Source organism: Nomascus leucogenys, chromosome 15 (assembly GCF_006542625.1).
Source record: "Nomascus leucogenys isolate Asia chromosome 15, Asia_NLE_v1, whole genome shotgun sequence".
Lineage (NCBI taxonomy): Eukaryota > Metazoa > Chordata > Mammalia > Primates > Hylobatidae > Nomascus > Nomascus leucogenys.
Window position 1 is genome coordinate 75,805,826 of NC_044395.1, and position 15,256 is coordinate 75,821,081.

At 40.9% G+C, this 15,256-nt stretch overlaps 1 protein-coding gene across 1 annotated transcript; it reads right to left on the reverse strand.

Moving 5' to 3' along the window:
• Positions 1 to 333: 333 nt before the first annotated feature.
• Positions 334 to 12,653, reverse strand: LOC100593944 (vitamin D 25-hydroxylase). The gene is made up of 5 exons (XM_003254261.2): positions 12,415 to 12,653; positions 5,920 to 6,061; positions 2,347 to 2,979; positions 1,442 to 1,771; positions 334 to 625 (listed from the first exon to the last, which is right to left on the reverse strand). The coding sequence occupies exons 1-5, from the start codon at positions 12,637 to 12,639 to the stop codon at positions 450 to 452; spliced, it is 1,506 nt and encodes a 501-aa protein (XP_003254309.1). The 5' UTR covers positions 12,640 to 12,653; the 3' UTR covers positions 334 to 449.
• Between the last annotated feature and the right edge of the window lie 2,603 nt (positions 12,654 to 15,256).

Here is a 15,256-nt window from a genome sequence, read left to right on the forward strand (position 1 = left end):
GGTTTTAATTTCTTCTGTAGTCCTCTATTAAACTGGACTGGTACCACACAGTTTATTAATGACAATACCTGATCAGAAGGGAGCTGGTTTCTGGAAACAAGACCCCCCAGGACAGAAGCCAGATGGAGTCAAGAAGGGATGAAAGTGCCTGGTACTAAACAAGATGCTCTGCTTAGGGCGTCCATGACCCTTCTTAGCATTTTAAGCAACACCCATCATTTGCACCTTTGTGTCTCTCAACAGAGAATTTTACCCCAGAAGTCATAAAATCTTGAAAAACAATCACAACTAGTGCTTGTTTTTGCTCTAGTACTATTTTATGACACATCTATGTTCACTTGGTTTTATGATGCTGTGACTTTTATTCTAATACACACATTGATTTGATTAAACCAAGTTCAGGGATAAGGCAAATATACATCCTTGTTCCCGAAAATATCCAGGCACTTTCAGCGTCTTTCAGCACAGATGAGGTAGGGTTGGGGCTGCAATGTCATGCCTAACCTGGGCTTCAGATCTGGAACTAGTTCATGTGGAAAATGCAAATGAAACCTCTGAAGCAATGCTGTAAAAAACAAGAACATTTCCATCCGAGCCAACTGTTCTCCAAGACAGTGTCTTCTCCCTAAACAGAAAAAGCAGATATAATAATTTTTTAAACCCACAATCTTTACCAAAATTAATGTCTAATATTTGGGTGTCATTCAAGAAATCTGGAATTTAAAGAAAGTAAGAGGGAATTATGTTTATTAAAGGATTTTCTTAAATCTCAAAGAATAGAAATTGATACTTCAGCTCCCAGAACCCATTCATTTACCTCCTTTTGTCAGACCACGGACTTTTGTAAGACTTTAGTTCCATCTCCCACTTCCCTCCCATGCTGCAACAGAGCCTAAGATATGCCACAAAAGATCTAATTTGAGGTGAGACATTTTGCTCAAGAAAAGTACACTTCATTTCAACTAAGTGTGTATTATTCCCCAATGAAGGGGAAGAGTTTCTAGTCCATCTTCCATGAGTCTTGTGTACTTTTTCACAGAAGAAGCAATATTTTCCTAATTGAAGATGAAGTACAATAACCAGAAGCCAAGAGAGTGAGATTCTAGTTTTACTTAAGTGACTATATCTTTTCCCTCTCTGGGTCTCAGTTTCTCAAGCTACCTCTTACTGACTTCTCATTCCACAAGTTTTGAAAAACAGTTTTAGAAGAAGCCAGGGGTTCTCAAAAATTCATCTATAGTTAATAAATTAAGGCTTATATTAAGCCGAAACAGGTGTTAATTACTTCCAATTAAATCATTCTCTCCTGTAAGAATCAGTTCTGTGTTTTTAGAATTGGGATATTTAATTCTATAGAAGGATGCTTCAGATTAAGATGCTATATCTAATAAATTATCAATGTCCTTGACTCTAAAGTTATGCCCCGTGAAAGTTATCTTACCTAGGGAAAAAGGAACCAAAGCTTCCTTCTTGGCAAAATATCCACTGCTGTCCAGAAATCGCTCAGGATGGAACACTTCTGGGTCTCTCCAGTACTTTTCATCGAAGTGTACAGAATAAAGATTTGTAATTACTGTTGTGCCTTTAGGAATGGAATAACCACGTACAACTGCATCTTCAGAGGTTGCATGGAAAATCCCTAATGGAACTATATTACAGAATCTTAAAACTTCATGCAAAACTGCCTCAGTATAAGGCATTTTGCATTTGTCGTCCCAAGAAGGCTTCCCATTGGGGCCCATAATTAAATCAATCTCTTTCTGAACTTGTCCTGTCAGAGAAAAAGTATTCAAGTTATTATGCAGTTCTTAGAATTATAGCTAAAGTTATTTCCCTCTGGAATAAAATAAAGGATAACCTATAACAAGCCAATAGGATATAGATACATCCAGATTCAGATTTTTTATTATCTGGGCATCTATTGAAATATATGCTATATATCTTGTACTAACAGTAGCCAGTGCTCTGGGTAGCTCTACTGTGAAAGACATAAGTAATAAGAATAAACATTAAACATACTTAGAATTGGAGTAAGAAAAATAGTAAAGCATAAAATTAGTTTTTAAAATTCTATCAGAGTTCAGATTCCAGCTCTGCCACTTGCAGACACACAGTGTTTTTTCTCATTTATAAAATGGGCATAATAAGGCCTCTTTCAGAGATTTTTTTTACATGAATTGAGATAATAGATTTGAAAACTCTTTTTTGTAACTATTAAATATTTCTATACTTGGCTGGCATAGCAGGAGTTCCTAAAGAAAATGTATTGTGCATGGCCAAGATTCAAAAACATGTATGAACCCTACATGTAAGGATAGACCCTGAGATCATCAAGAGAATCCTTACCTTGAATATTAGGATAAAGGGCCATGAAAAGAATTGCCCACCGTAGCACATTGGTTGTAGTTTCAGTTCCAGCAATGATGAGTTCACCCACTGAGAAAATTAGGTTTTCTTTGGAGAAAGTAGATGATGGGTCATTTTTACCTTGATCCATCTCATCTAAATAAGCATCAACAAAATGCTGAGGTAGCTGAGGCTTTCTGTTGACTGAAGCTTTTTCAATGAGTCTGGAGAGAAAATCATAGACTACAGCTGCATTTCTAAACAGCTGTTGATGTTTTCCAAAAGGCAGGATGCCAATCCATGGAAAGGCATTATACAAGAAGACTGAGGCACTGGCAGCTAGTTCCACATTTTCACTAAATAACTCAATCATGTGCTGAAAATCGGTGTCTTCATAAGTGAATCGTTCTCCAAAAATGATCAGATTGGTTACGTTTGAAACAGCATTCGTTATTAACTGTTTAAAGTCAAAAGGTCTACCTTTGTACGTTTCAATAGCATCAATGAAAAATTTTGTTTCTTCCAAGATTTTAGATTCAAAAGACTTTTGGCCATATCCAAAATATCGAAAACTGTTTACAGCTAATCGTCTGTGATCGACCCATCCTCGGCCATATCTGGAATTGAGTAAGCCTGAAAAAAAATTAAAATATTGTATAATTCCTACTTCTCTGTATCTAAAAAATGAAAGGGAACAAAATTTTTTTAATGGATGGTTAGTCATCCTTCTCCAAATTATCCTCCTATATAACTACATGGTTGGGTCCTGTTCTCAGCAACTCATTAGCCAGAGTATTACAACAGATAAAGTTTTTCTACTCCTTATCTGTGGACTGGCAGAAAAGGCCTGTAAATGCACCACCACAAGAAGCTAGTCAGTCTTGTGTAATTTAACCTGGTGAAATAGGCCCAGGTGACTATATCATCCAACTTTTACTCTAAGCCTAATTTACCAAAGACAAGTGACCACATGTTCAATGGACAAAGCTTTATCTTAGACTAAACAAATACCTAAAAAATCATCCTTCTAGGATTAGAAATTTCCTGCTTAAAAGAGAATGGATTTTAGAAAATAAATTTCCTCCTGTTAAAGGGATATGGTAGACAATCAAGTAACTATGACATGGGCAAGGGTACTCTGAATGAGCTGTCAATGTAGTCGAAATGCTGAAGTCAAAAAAAGGGCAAACATGAAGCTCAAACTTTTCTAATGCTGATATTGCCTGCCTTAAAATTTCAGAGTCTCCACAATGTATCTGCTGTTTTGATGTGGCTACTATGGAAATTTTGCCCCTTAAATTAATTCAACATCTTCAGTGCACATATTTATGTAACATGTACTTTACTCAAAATTTCACTCATTACTGGGACACGGTTGTACCTCTGATAAATTTCACATTGATATGTGATTCCCAACGTTGGAGGTGGGGCATGGTGGGAACTGATTGGATCATAGGGGCAGATCCCTTATGAATGGTCTTACAACCATCCTCTTGGTGATAAGTGAGTTCTCGCTCAGTTAATGTGAGATCTGGTTGTTTAAAAGTTAAGGACCTCTCCCTACTCGCTCTGTTGCTACCACTCTTGCCATATGACATGCTGGCTTTCCTCAATGCCTTCTGCCATGATTGTGAGCTTCAGTAGAAGCAGATGGCCTCAACAGAAGCAGATGCCAGCACCATGCTTCCTATAAAGTGTGCAGAACCATGAGCCAATTAAACCTCTTTTCTTTATAGGTTACCCAGCCTCGGGTATTTCTTTATAGCAATACAAAATGGACTAACACAACCCACAATGAAAAATGTCACATTTGTATGTACCTCTTGTGTACATGAGGTACATACAAAATTTACATTCCAACAACTTTTTGTGCAATAATTTTTGAATGTAGAGCTTATTAAAAAGTTACTGTAAGGGGGTCATTAGTGCTGTGTAGCAATCTTACATTCCCATAGTCCACTCTTTTTTCTATACTCCCAGATGACTATTTATTCAACAAATATTCATTTAACATGTATTTGTGGAACACCTACTATGTTCCAGGCAATGTTCTAAGTGTCAGGAATGTATCAGGGAACAAAAGAAGCAAAGATCCCTACTCTCACAGAGCTTAGACACTAGTAGGAGAGACAGACAAAACAACAAATAAATTATAAAGCAAGTAAAAAGATATAGGGTAGTCAGCAAAAGGCTCACTGAGAAGATGACATTTGAGTAAAGACTCATAGGAGATGAGGAAGTGAGACAAGCAAATACCTGAGGAAAGACCACTGCAGTTAGAGGGAACAGCTAGTACAATGGTGCCAAGATGAAACCAGCCCTAGAGAAATATGTGCACATGGGATATATACACAAGAAGGTACAGAGGAGCACTGTTTATAATAACCCTACACTGGCCAAGCTGTGTGCCTGGGCATGACACTGGGCTCACCCAAAGGGCAACTTTTTTCCATTCACACAGTGGGCTAATAGTTGCCATGATTTTCTACTTCCAAGGTCAGTACATAGTACCTTAAAACAACACATAATTTTCTACCTGGTTTTTAAAAATCTTAAGTTGAATGCTTTATAATAAAAACAGTCTAAACAATAAATTTACAGCTTTGAAAAATATATACTTTGTCTCAAATATTACTGTGATTGCATCATGTTTCATTTTCATCATCTTTTTAAAGGTCTATTATAATTGTGGCTTCTTCTTTGGTCTAATTGTTTGTTTTTTATTTATATTACTGCTTTCAAGTATCATTATACTCTGGCCTGAGAATTCAGTCTTTTACAGTTTGTGCTTTCTCTGCATTAGTTGATTTCCTTTGTGATGTAATATAGGATTTTAATTTTTGTCTTTTCAACCAATGTCTTTAGTTTTTGCCTATGTAAGCAAGACATTGTTAAATTTTTATTTGAAATTAAATGTGAAACTCAGAGAATTAGGACACAACTTTTGTAAAAATTCTTATACTGTTAACTATTAAAACCACTGTATATGATCTGAACATTCCATTTTAGGCTGTCTGTTGCTGCTTTCTTCTTACCGATTTTGTCAACTTTCAGTCTTTCCCCCTTGTTGAATATGGAATCTCCAACACTGATCAATACTAAACCATACAGAATGCTAGTCCTTTACACAAACCATGCAACTCTACACGTACTAATCACAGTGATTAGTAGTCAAGAAAGCTGCTTCAAGTTCTGTAAGCTTATAAGTAAAATGATAGTAAAAATGTCATCAAGTACTCAAGACTAGGTTCAAAAGGGCACTTCAGATTCAAGTGCAAGTATGTGTTTATTCCTAACTTGTTTCACAAAACCTGCAGATGTTATTAGGTGCTGATTCTTTAAAACATTATTTTTAATACTTATTAGAGCTGGACCACAATAGAATTAGCAATGTACTGGTCTAAAATATGAATGTAGTACAGCCTGAAAGGTCCTCAAATACTAGGTTCTGTAAATAAATAATTTCTTATTAATCAGTACAAAATAATCCCAACTCTACGCACTAAAACTTAAAATAAGAAATGTGATTTAAAATAGCTTAGTAAATCACTAAATAAGTGCAAATAAACATACCTCCCATTTTTGTCATCTTCATGAATAAAGGAAGGCATGGTCTGTCTGCAAAAATTTCACTTTGATGAACAAGGCATTCCTTTACTACATCATAGCCATTTAGAACCACAGTTGATATGCCTCCAAGATCTAAACTGAAGATCTTTGAGAAGAGAAGAAAAACAACATTTAAATGGCAGCATGTATGGAGAAATATAACCATAGAAATCTACAAGTGGTAAGTGCAGCTCTTCCAGGATTTGTTACGTCCCTGAAAATATAGGCAGTTATTACTCAACTGACAATGTTCAGAGTGCCCTTCTTCTATAAGGCATGCAAAACTGTGTGATTTCATTATGCCATTCAGTGCCTAAAGTCACAATCTTACCAACAGTATAATGAAAAGGGTACTGGACTCGGGAGGCCTGGGTCTAGTTTAAGGTTTGCCATTAAACAGATAAAAGACTCTGGGCAGAACACAACCTATTTGGGCTTCAGTATTGCCATAGAAAATATATTTGATATACATGCTCTTTTATGATTCATTCTACCTCAAAATGTTCAATGATATCTAGGAATCTCCTTCTATTTCCAAGATGAATGAGGCTAGTGAGGGAGAGGATTGTCAAATACCTGAGAGACAACTTTGAAGTATAAATATATTGTAACTAAGCCCATTTGTATTTGGCTCTTTGTTCCACAAAGTGAATGAAGAGGGCTCTAAGGGAACCTAACCTTGGAGGAAAGGCATTTACCACATAGGTTAGGTGGCTGCCTCTCAGTTAAGGGGAAGGCAAAACAGGATCCATTCCATGCCTTGCTGGAGTTGTCTGCCCTGTGCCTCACCCCAGGTTCACTTACAATGTCACACCTCCTGTAGTCTATTCTAGCTAACCCAATATAAGAGCCTAGTCAGTGAAAGAATGATATTCCCTTATCAGTGGAATGTAAAGATTGCTTATTGCCATCCTTTCAGGATAGCTTTTTATAGCCAAAATACTGAGACAAGCCTTATCCCTGTGCAAACAAGTCAAGGAGATTTAGCCATGGCACACACTACTTCAGAAGAAAACAGGAGGCTTAGCAGAGAACAAAAGTTCAGCAGAAAGTTATATCAGCATAGGTCATGAGGACTGCCAAGTGGTAACAACTAACCAGCTGCGTAATGGGGCCACCAGAGTCTTTGGCACACAGGTGGGCTCTGCCAAGTGAGCAGTAGGTATATCCAGAACCTTGGGAAAAGAACATGGACTGCCTGCCATAAGCAGTGGTATTGGTCAAAAGTGACAGTAGAAGAGTTCTAAATAAAAGGGAATGGCTACCAGCTGAGCAAAGTGGGGACAATGCAGTCATGTAGTCCTATGAAAGGAAAGTCTCTTTGCAGAAGGGAACTTTGGCAGAGACAATAAAAAGATGCCATTCCACAAGGATAGTAAAAGAACCATGAACTTAAAGTTGTGTCACTATGAAGGCAGAACAGAGGGCAAATGTATTTCAGGACAGAGCTTCAGTGAGGTAGAGCTTCAAATTGTGGACACCAGGGATCATAAAAAGCAAGGAGCAGCCATGGCTTGAGAAAGTTGTTACACAATCCACCTTTACTCAGGAATCTGAAATAGTCCTCTATTGGAGGGTAGAACTGGAGACATTTTTACTTGAACTAGTATGTATTCCTGTATACAGTTTTCCAGGACTTTTGGTAAAGGTTTGTGACTCAAATTGTGAAAACTTATCCTTAAACTGCTTTGATCTATGGAAGAGTACAAGATTAGCTTATATATTCTTTGATTTATTCAATAATTTTAGTGCCAATTATGGGCTAGTTATAATACTGGCAGAGATGTAAACAGGAATACACAAAACATTTTCCTTGCCTTCTAGATCACTCTGTGATCTTCAAGTCTCTTTCCCTCACCCAAACCAGCCCTACTCATAATTTTTCACTCTCCCAGTTAATGACCACTCCATACATCCTTCAAGTTGTTGAGGCCCAGGACTTTGCAGTCACCCACACTGACTCATTTTCTTCCAAACTCCACATCCAACTGCTCAGCAGTTATGCTGTTTCTACTTTCAGAATATAAACAGAATCAGACAATTTATTATAACCTGCAGGTGACCAATCTAAGTCACCTGCATTTCTCCCTTATGTTATAATAACAACCTCCTAACTGGCCTCCCTAATTTCACCCTTGTCTTTTTACAGGTAATGCTCAACGTGGCATTCTCTTGCTTTATGGCCTTTGTTCTTGCTCTTTTCTTAGTCTAGAATGTTCTTCCTTTTGATATTCCTATAGCTTACTCCTTCATTTCCTTTAAGTCTTTATTCAGATGCTATCTTTGTGGTGAGACCTGTTCTGATTAAGCAATTTAAAATCTGACCCACTAACATTCTCCATTCCCTTACCCTAATTTAGTTTACTTCCTACTCTGCACTCTTTGAATATATTATATAATTTACTTCTGTTTATATTGTCTGTCTTCCCCCCACTAGAATATAAGCTACATAAGGGCAGGAATCTCTGTTTTGGTCACTGCTATCTCTCTAGCACCTAGGACAGTGCACAGCATATGACAATAGAAATATATGTTGAATTAATGAATAGTTGTAGAGACATACATTTAAACATATTATTATAACATCATGGGCTAAATGCTAATAACAGACAAATGTGCAAAGTGCTGTTGATGAAAACCATTAAGTGACTGCCACACTTTTCAACCTTTGCTTGGTTTGTTTCCTCATTTGGAAGGCTTCCCTTGACTGCCATACTATCTTAACCATACCAAGTCTTTAGGGACCATCCTCCATGATGCCTTTCTTGGGGCACTCTTTTTCTTTTCTTTTTTTTTTTTTTTTTGAGATGGAGTCTCGCTCTGTTGCCCAGGCTGGAGTGCAGTGGCGCGATCTCGGCTCACTGCAAGCTCCGCCTCCTGGGTTCACGCCATTCTCCTGGCTCAGCCTCTCCGAGTAGCTGGGACTACAGGCGCCCGCCACCACGCCCGGCTAATTTTTTTTTTGTATTTTTAGTAGAGATGGGGTTTCACCGTGGTCTCGATCTCCTGACCTCGTGATCCGCCCGCCTCGGCCTCCCAAAGTGCTGGGATTACAAGCGTGAGCCACCGCGCCCGGCCTCTTGGGGCACTCTTTTTCTCTCTGCTTTGAACCACACATGGGAGCTTAGAAGCTCCCATGGCACTTACTTAACACTATCTTGAACCAGAAACATTCATATTCTTGTCTTCTGCCTGCCTGCTAAATTATAAACTCCTTAGGAGCAGTGATTTCATCTTTTTCATCTTTGAATCCTTACACGGAATCTCATTCAGTGCTGTGCATAAAGTTCTCAATAAATGCTGTAAAAATAAATTAATACGCTGTCAATTCTACTTGCCTTAATGGAATTATTTTATTGTCCTGAAGTCCATTACCTGAAAATAATCGATAATGCCACTTGTATTGGCTTTGCTAGCCAGGGAATGCCTCTTGAAATCTAGACTAAGATTAAAGTTACTGCAGAAATTTAAACATTCAGAATGAATCTCCAAGGAAATGGTAATTTTCAGTGTGATACACTTCTATTTAAGATTGCCTTTAAAATGAATATATAAGTCCTGAGGACTGGCTGTTTAACTTTCAAGAATCACAAAGCAGAATTGAATTCACAGACTAACACAAAGGCGGGTAAGCAATTTTAAAGTCCAGTTGTTGTTTTTTTTTTCTGTGAGCATACATCTCAAATTTCAAAGCAGTGGAAAACTAAGATTTTATTTAAGTCCTAGGTACAACTTTCCAGAACCTTTCGGAAGTACAGGACGGAACAGTATTCTTCAACTTCCAAAAAAAGGTATAGTATTTTAACAATTTATACCAACTTTGAGACTTTGTCAGAACTGGAAAATATCTCTAAAATAATGGGAGATCTTTAGAGATGTTTCACACCAGGATAAAGATCAAATGCTGCTGTAGCCTAGAGTTAATATGTTTGGTGGTTATCAACTAGATCTAAGGCATAGTGAGGCAAACAATGTCTACTCTTTGATGCATACATTCTTTTTCATTTTTGCTCCTTTCAGTTTTTCCTCTGCCCCATTGCAGCTAGTAACAGTTTAGCCCTATTTCATTTGTAGTCAAGAGCTCTCTCTGTAAAGAACCATGGTTCCCTCAAACAGTGGTACCAGCAATAAAACTATGATAGGGGACTTAGACAACCCCCTGTCCAAAAGAAATATTCATAGTAATACAGAGTGTCTTTCAGTTCAGATATTTATATAAGAAAAGGTTAATTCCCTTTTCTGTGAGAAACCATTTCAAATAACTTGTTTAAAAATACTTTCAAATTTAGAGGTCGAACAAATCTGTCCTGTGTATAGAAACTAATAACATAGGCTGGGCACAGTGGCTCATGCCTGTAATCCCAGCACTTTGGGAGGCCGAGGCGGGCAGATCATGAGGTCAGGATATCGAGACCATCCTGCCTAACCGAGTGAAACCCCATCTCTACTAAAAATTATAAAAAATTAGCCGGGCGTGGTGGCGGGCACCTGTGGTCCCAGCTACTCGGGAGGCTGAGGCAGGAGAATCGCGTGAACCCGGGAGGCGGCGCTTGCAGTGAGCCGAGATGGTGTCACTGCACTCCAGCCTGGGTGACAGAGCGAGACTCGTCTCAAAAAAAAAAAAAAAAACAAAAACTAATAATATACACAATAACCAAGAACACTTGAGTAGCACTTTACTGTTTTCTGTTGTTATTCTAACTACTGAGATGAAAAAAGAAGTAAGACTCAAAATAGAGGTCAAGTTTTGTCTGGCAGAAGACCCGATCTCTAGTCTTATGCTTTCACATTTTATTTCTCTAGAATATTATGATGCTGTGTACTAAGATACCAAAGAGATCAAATATATTACATGAAAATCATGGGAATAAACTCAATTCTGGGAGAACTGCAGGTTGGAAAATAAGATCTAAGAATTATACATACTTTTGTTATCTCGTCCAGCTTCCCTTTAACGACGTAAACTGTTAGTGAACAGTGAAAGGAACGTAAAGCATTACTGACTTTCTATTCTAGAAACCTAGACCAATTCTTTTTTTTTTTTTTTTTTTTTTTTTTTTTTTTTTGAGACGGAGTCTGGCTCTGTCACCCAGGCTGGAGTGCAGTGGCGCGATCTCAGATCACTGAAAGCTCCGCCTCCCAGGTTCACGCCATTCTCCTGCCTCAGCCTCCCGAATAGCTGGGACTACAGGCGCCCACCACCACGCCCGGCTAATTTTTTGTATTCTTTTAGTAGAGATGGGGTTTCACCGTGTAAGCCAGGACGGTCTGGATCTCCTGATTTCGTGATCCGCCCGCCTCGGCCTCCTAAAGTGCTGGGATTACAGGCGTGAGCCACCGCACCTGGACACCTAGACCAATTCTTGTAAAAATTGGTTTAAGTAAGGATTTAAGGTCAAACCTGAAATACCACAGTTGCCAAACATCCCTGTACTTTTCCTTCAAAACACTGACCACAGCCTGTGGCCAATAATGAGATTAGTTTTCTCTCTCCCACTCATCTGCCAACTCCTTAAAAGGCTGTATCTGCCTTCTTCACTGCTAGCGTCAGGCCTGTAGTTGCATATAAATAAGTGTAATTCAAAACAAAACAGGTGAGCTCTGGCCAGGACCCGTGGAAACTCCTGCCCCCTCCGGACGTCGGGACACCCACACACAGGGCATTTCCGTGCTGCTTTCTCCTCCGCAGAATGAGGAGGAGCGAAGTACCGACCTCACCAGCTGTTTGTGAGTTTTAAATGAGTCACCAAGTTGGCAGTGACAGTGGCACACAGAAGGCGCCTTTTAAGTATCTGCTAAGGGGCCGTTCCCAGCCAGTCAGAACGGCATTGCCATCTGCGCTGTAGGACCCCCGCAGCGGATTTTAGTCATCAATTCATTCACGCGTTCACAATCGTTTCTCAGGGCCCGCTCCTCAGTCAGGGGCGTTCCCCTGCGTTCTCCAATTCTCACAGCAAACGCCTACACCAGTTGTTCGTCGACTGCAGACACTGAAGAACCTGCTATTAACCATCTAGAACTCAGAACGCCTTGATTTTCCGACAAGCCGCGTGCAGCTTCCACAGGACTGCGAGGCCGACTCGCAAGACGCCCGCACCAGAGGGCAGGTGTCCACCCTGGACCTGAAGTGGCGGCGCAGCTGGCGAGCCAAACGGCGCAGGCGCAGGCGCAGGCGCAGGCGCAAGAGCTCGAGCGGTAGCGGGAAAATCAGGCCTGGATCGCCTCGGGGCCTCGGCCCGGAGTGGGTCACCGGTAGGGGCGGGGCTCCCCCTGCAGGGGGCACGGCGTCGAGGACTTCTCCCTTCCAGACGCGGGAAGCGGGTGTCCCTCAAAGGGCAGCCGGCACACGGAGGTCCCGACTAGTCGGCCCAGGACCGGCCGTAAGTCCAACCAGGAAGGCCCTGGCCAGCCCGGGCCAGCCTGGCGGCCCTCCCTGCCCGGGGCCCGTCGGGGCTGTACCTCTCCGTACACCTGGCTCTGCTTTCTCATGTAGACATGGGGAAGCTCGGATGAGGCAGCCAGGGAATAGATGTTGCCGATAAATGGCAGCCCCGGCGGCCCCGGGGGGAAGCCCATCGGCCGCCTCTGCTTCAGCAGCTGGCGGACCCCCAGCGCGAAGAGCAGCAGGAAGAGCGCGCCGCCGAGCGCCGCCGCGCCCTCATCAGCTCTCCAAAGTTTCCACATCGGCCCGAGCTGGGGGTGCGAACTCCACCACAGCCCTGAGACCCAGGCACTCCCTCCAGCCCTGCCGTACTGCCATTGGCAGGATACCCTCAGGTCCCGCCCTAGCTCCGTGGCCATTGGCTGGCTGAGTGAGCGCTCAGGCCCCTTCGGGACAACTACCCTCTAGTTTTGCGCGGCTAACTGGGCTCTGCGAAGCGGGTGGCTGGGGCTACCCTTTGGAGGTGGCGCGGCTCTAGGCGGAGCAATGAGCCAGGAGTCCGTTTTCTAGAATGTTGACACCAGGGCATTGACGAGGTGTCAGGACGGCCTCACTCACTGGGCTAGGCGGATCCTGCCTCTCTGGGGCCAGCCCTTTCTTAAAGTGTCTTTTTAAGTACCAGGTCTGCTTATTTCATTTCAGACTAGGAAAACTGGAGAGATGATCAACACTGCAGTCTTTAGCTGAACCTGATACTTTTCAGAATTTCCAGTAGAAAATTGACCTATCAGTAGTAAAAGAAAGTAATTTTACTGTTTTGTCCTGTTTTACTATTTTTCTCCTCTTAATGTATTTTTGTGTGTGATCTTTTAAGAATTGTGATGATTGAGCAGTTTATGTGATTAACTCAGTTTACCTATATTTGACCCCTCTCTGGTCTTTCCAAACTGATTACTTATTGGCAATCACGGGACTCTTGTCTGCACTTGTTCACGGAGAGTATTTACTATTCAAGATTTCTGCCTCCACTGCCTGGAATTAAGCAACTGATTTCATATTATTCTTGCTAATTCTGTTTTTTATTCCTGTTTTCTATTGGACAGTTCCTTGCAACACAGGACTTACTGGGTTTAGGACTCTTCTAACAGCTGCCCTCTAATTGTGATTTAGCAGTGGCATGAGTTTTATGGTCCTCATTAGCTTACGGCTCATTCACACAACAAATATTTATTGAATGTCTACTATGTTCCCATGTCCTAAGCAATGGAGATACATAGGTGAATAAGAGCAACAAAGTCCTTTCTAGAACTTATATTCTTATGAGAGGGAAGAGCAATGACATGGAAATACAATAATTTTCGATAATCATAAGCAAACAAAAAGTGCGTTATAGAAAACACCTGGTGGTTAGGGAGATACTTTAGCAGGCAAGGGCTGTCAAGGAAAGTCTTATTAGGAAGATGACATTGGAGGTGAGATCAACTGCTAAAGAGTTATATTTGTTTCCTACTACTGTTGTAATAAATTACCACCAATTTGTTGGCTTAAAACCACACAAATTTATTTTCTTACAATTCTTGAGGTGACAAGTCCAAAATGAGTCTTCCAGGGCTGACAGAGAGGTGTTAGTGGGGCTTCGTTCTTTCTAGAGACTGTAGGAGAGATTCTATTTCCTTGTCTTTTTCAGCTTCTAGAGGCTGCCCACATTCCTTAGCTTTCGTCCCCATTCCTTCCTCTTCAAGGCCATTAATGTCAGTTTAAATCCTTCTAACATGGCTGTCTCTCTGATTATCTCTCTTCTACTTCCTTCTTCCACTTACAAGGATCCTTGTGATTATATTGGGCCCACCTGGATAATCCCGACTCAAGGTCAGCTGATTAGCCCTTTAATTCCAGCTGCAACCTTAATTCTTCTTGCCATGCAACCTAACATATTCACAGTTCTAGGGATTAGTATGTGGACCTATTGGGTGAGGGGAGCATTATTCTGCCTACTATAGAAGGGAAATTTGAGGCAGATATGGGGGAAAATATTCCAAACAGAGGAAATATCAAGGGCAAAGGCTTCATGTACTAAGCAAACCTTGTCCTCTGAGAATGTTTCCAATTTCTCTACATCTCCCACGCAAGGACACTGTGGAAGTCAGCAAGTTAGTCAGGCCTTTGAGTTTTTCTGTTTAATTGGCTTGTGACCATCCCCAGGGGCTGAAGTTACCCTCACAGGTATGTGTCACAGGATCTGCAGCCACAGAATATCTACCTACTGCCTATTACAAATACCTATTAAGAAATACCTTAAAATTCTTATTAATCAATAATCTTCTAATAAAATGAAAAAATAATTTTGAGAGATCATTACTAAATTTGGTCTCTAATTTCTTACCAAAGGCCAGTGGAGATGACACAGGATGGATATTGGGACTGTGGGTGGCAGGCAATGCTGCTGAGGCACCAGGAGCTGGGGAGTATCACCTATGGGATGCCTGAGATCAACCCTGCCTTTGCAAAACCAGGAGGCTTACAGTTTTTGGTCTGGCCACAGCTGTTATACAGTACAGGTACTTGGTTCAGGAGTGGGCCCCTTGCCATCATTTATTTTCAGAAAGGATTAATTTTCATTACAAAAATATCCTCCAATTCACTTAAATTAAGGAGCGTTCCTTCTTTGGCATTCTTTCCCTGGCTACATAGCAGAGGAGAGCTGAGTTACCCGAGGCAGCCATTTCTGATTGACAGCGCTGATGAAATGTTCCCCACCCCACCCCAGCACCCCTTGAGGGATAATAGGTGGGGGATTCTCAGGAATAACTATAAGTCTTTCAGGACACAGAGCCTTCCCTGTAACAGTTTATCATGTTCTCTCAGCTCAACAAAGAGAAATCCCTCCCTTATTCCCCCTCCTTGCATTTGCTCTTTGAG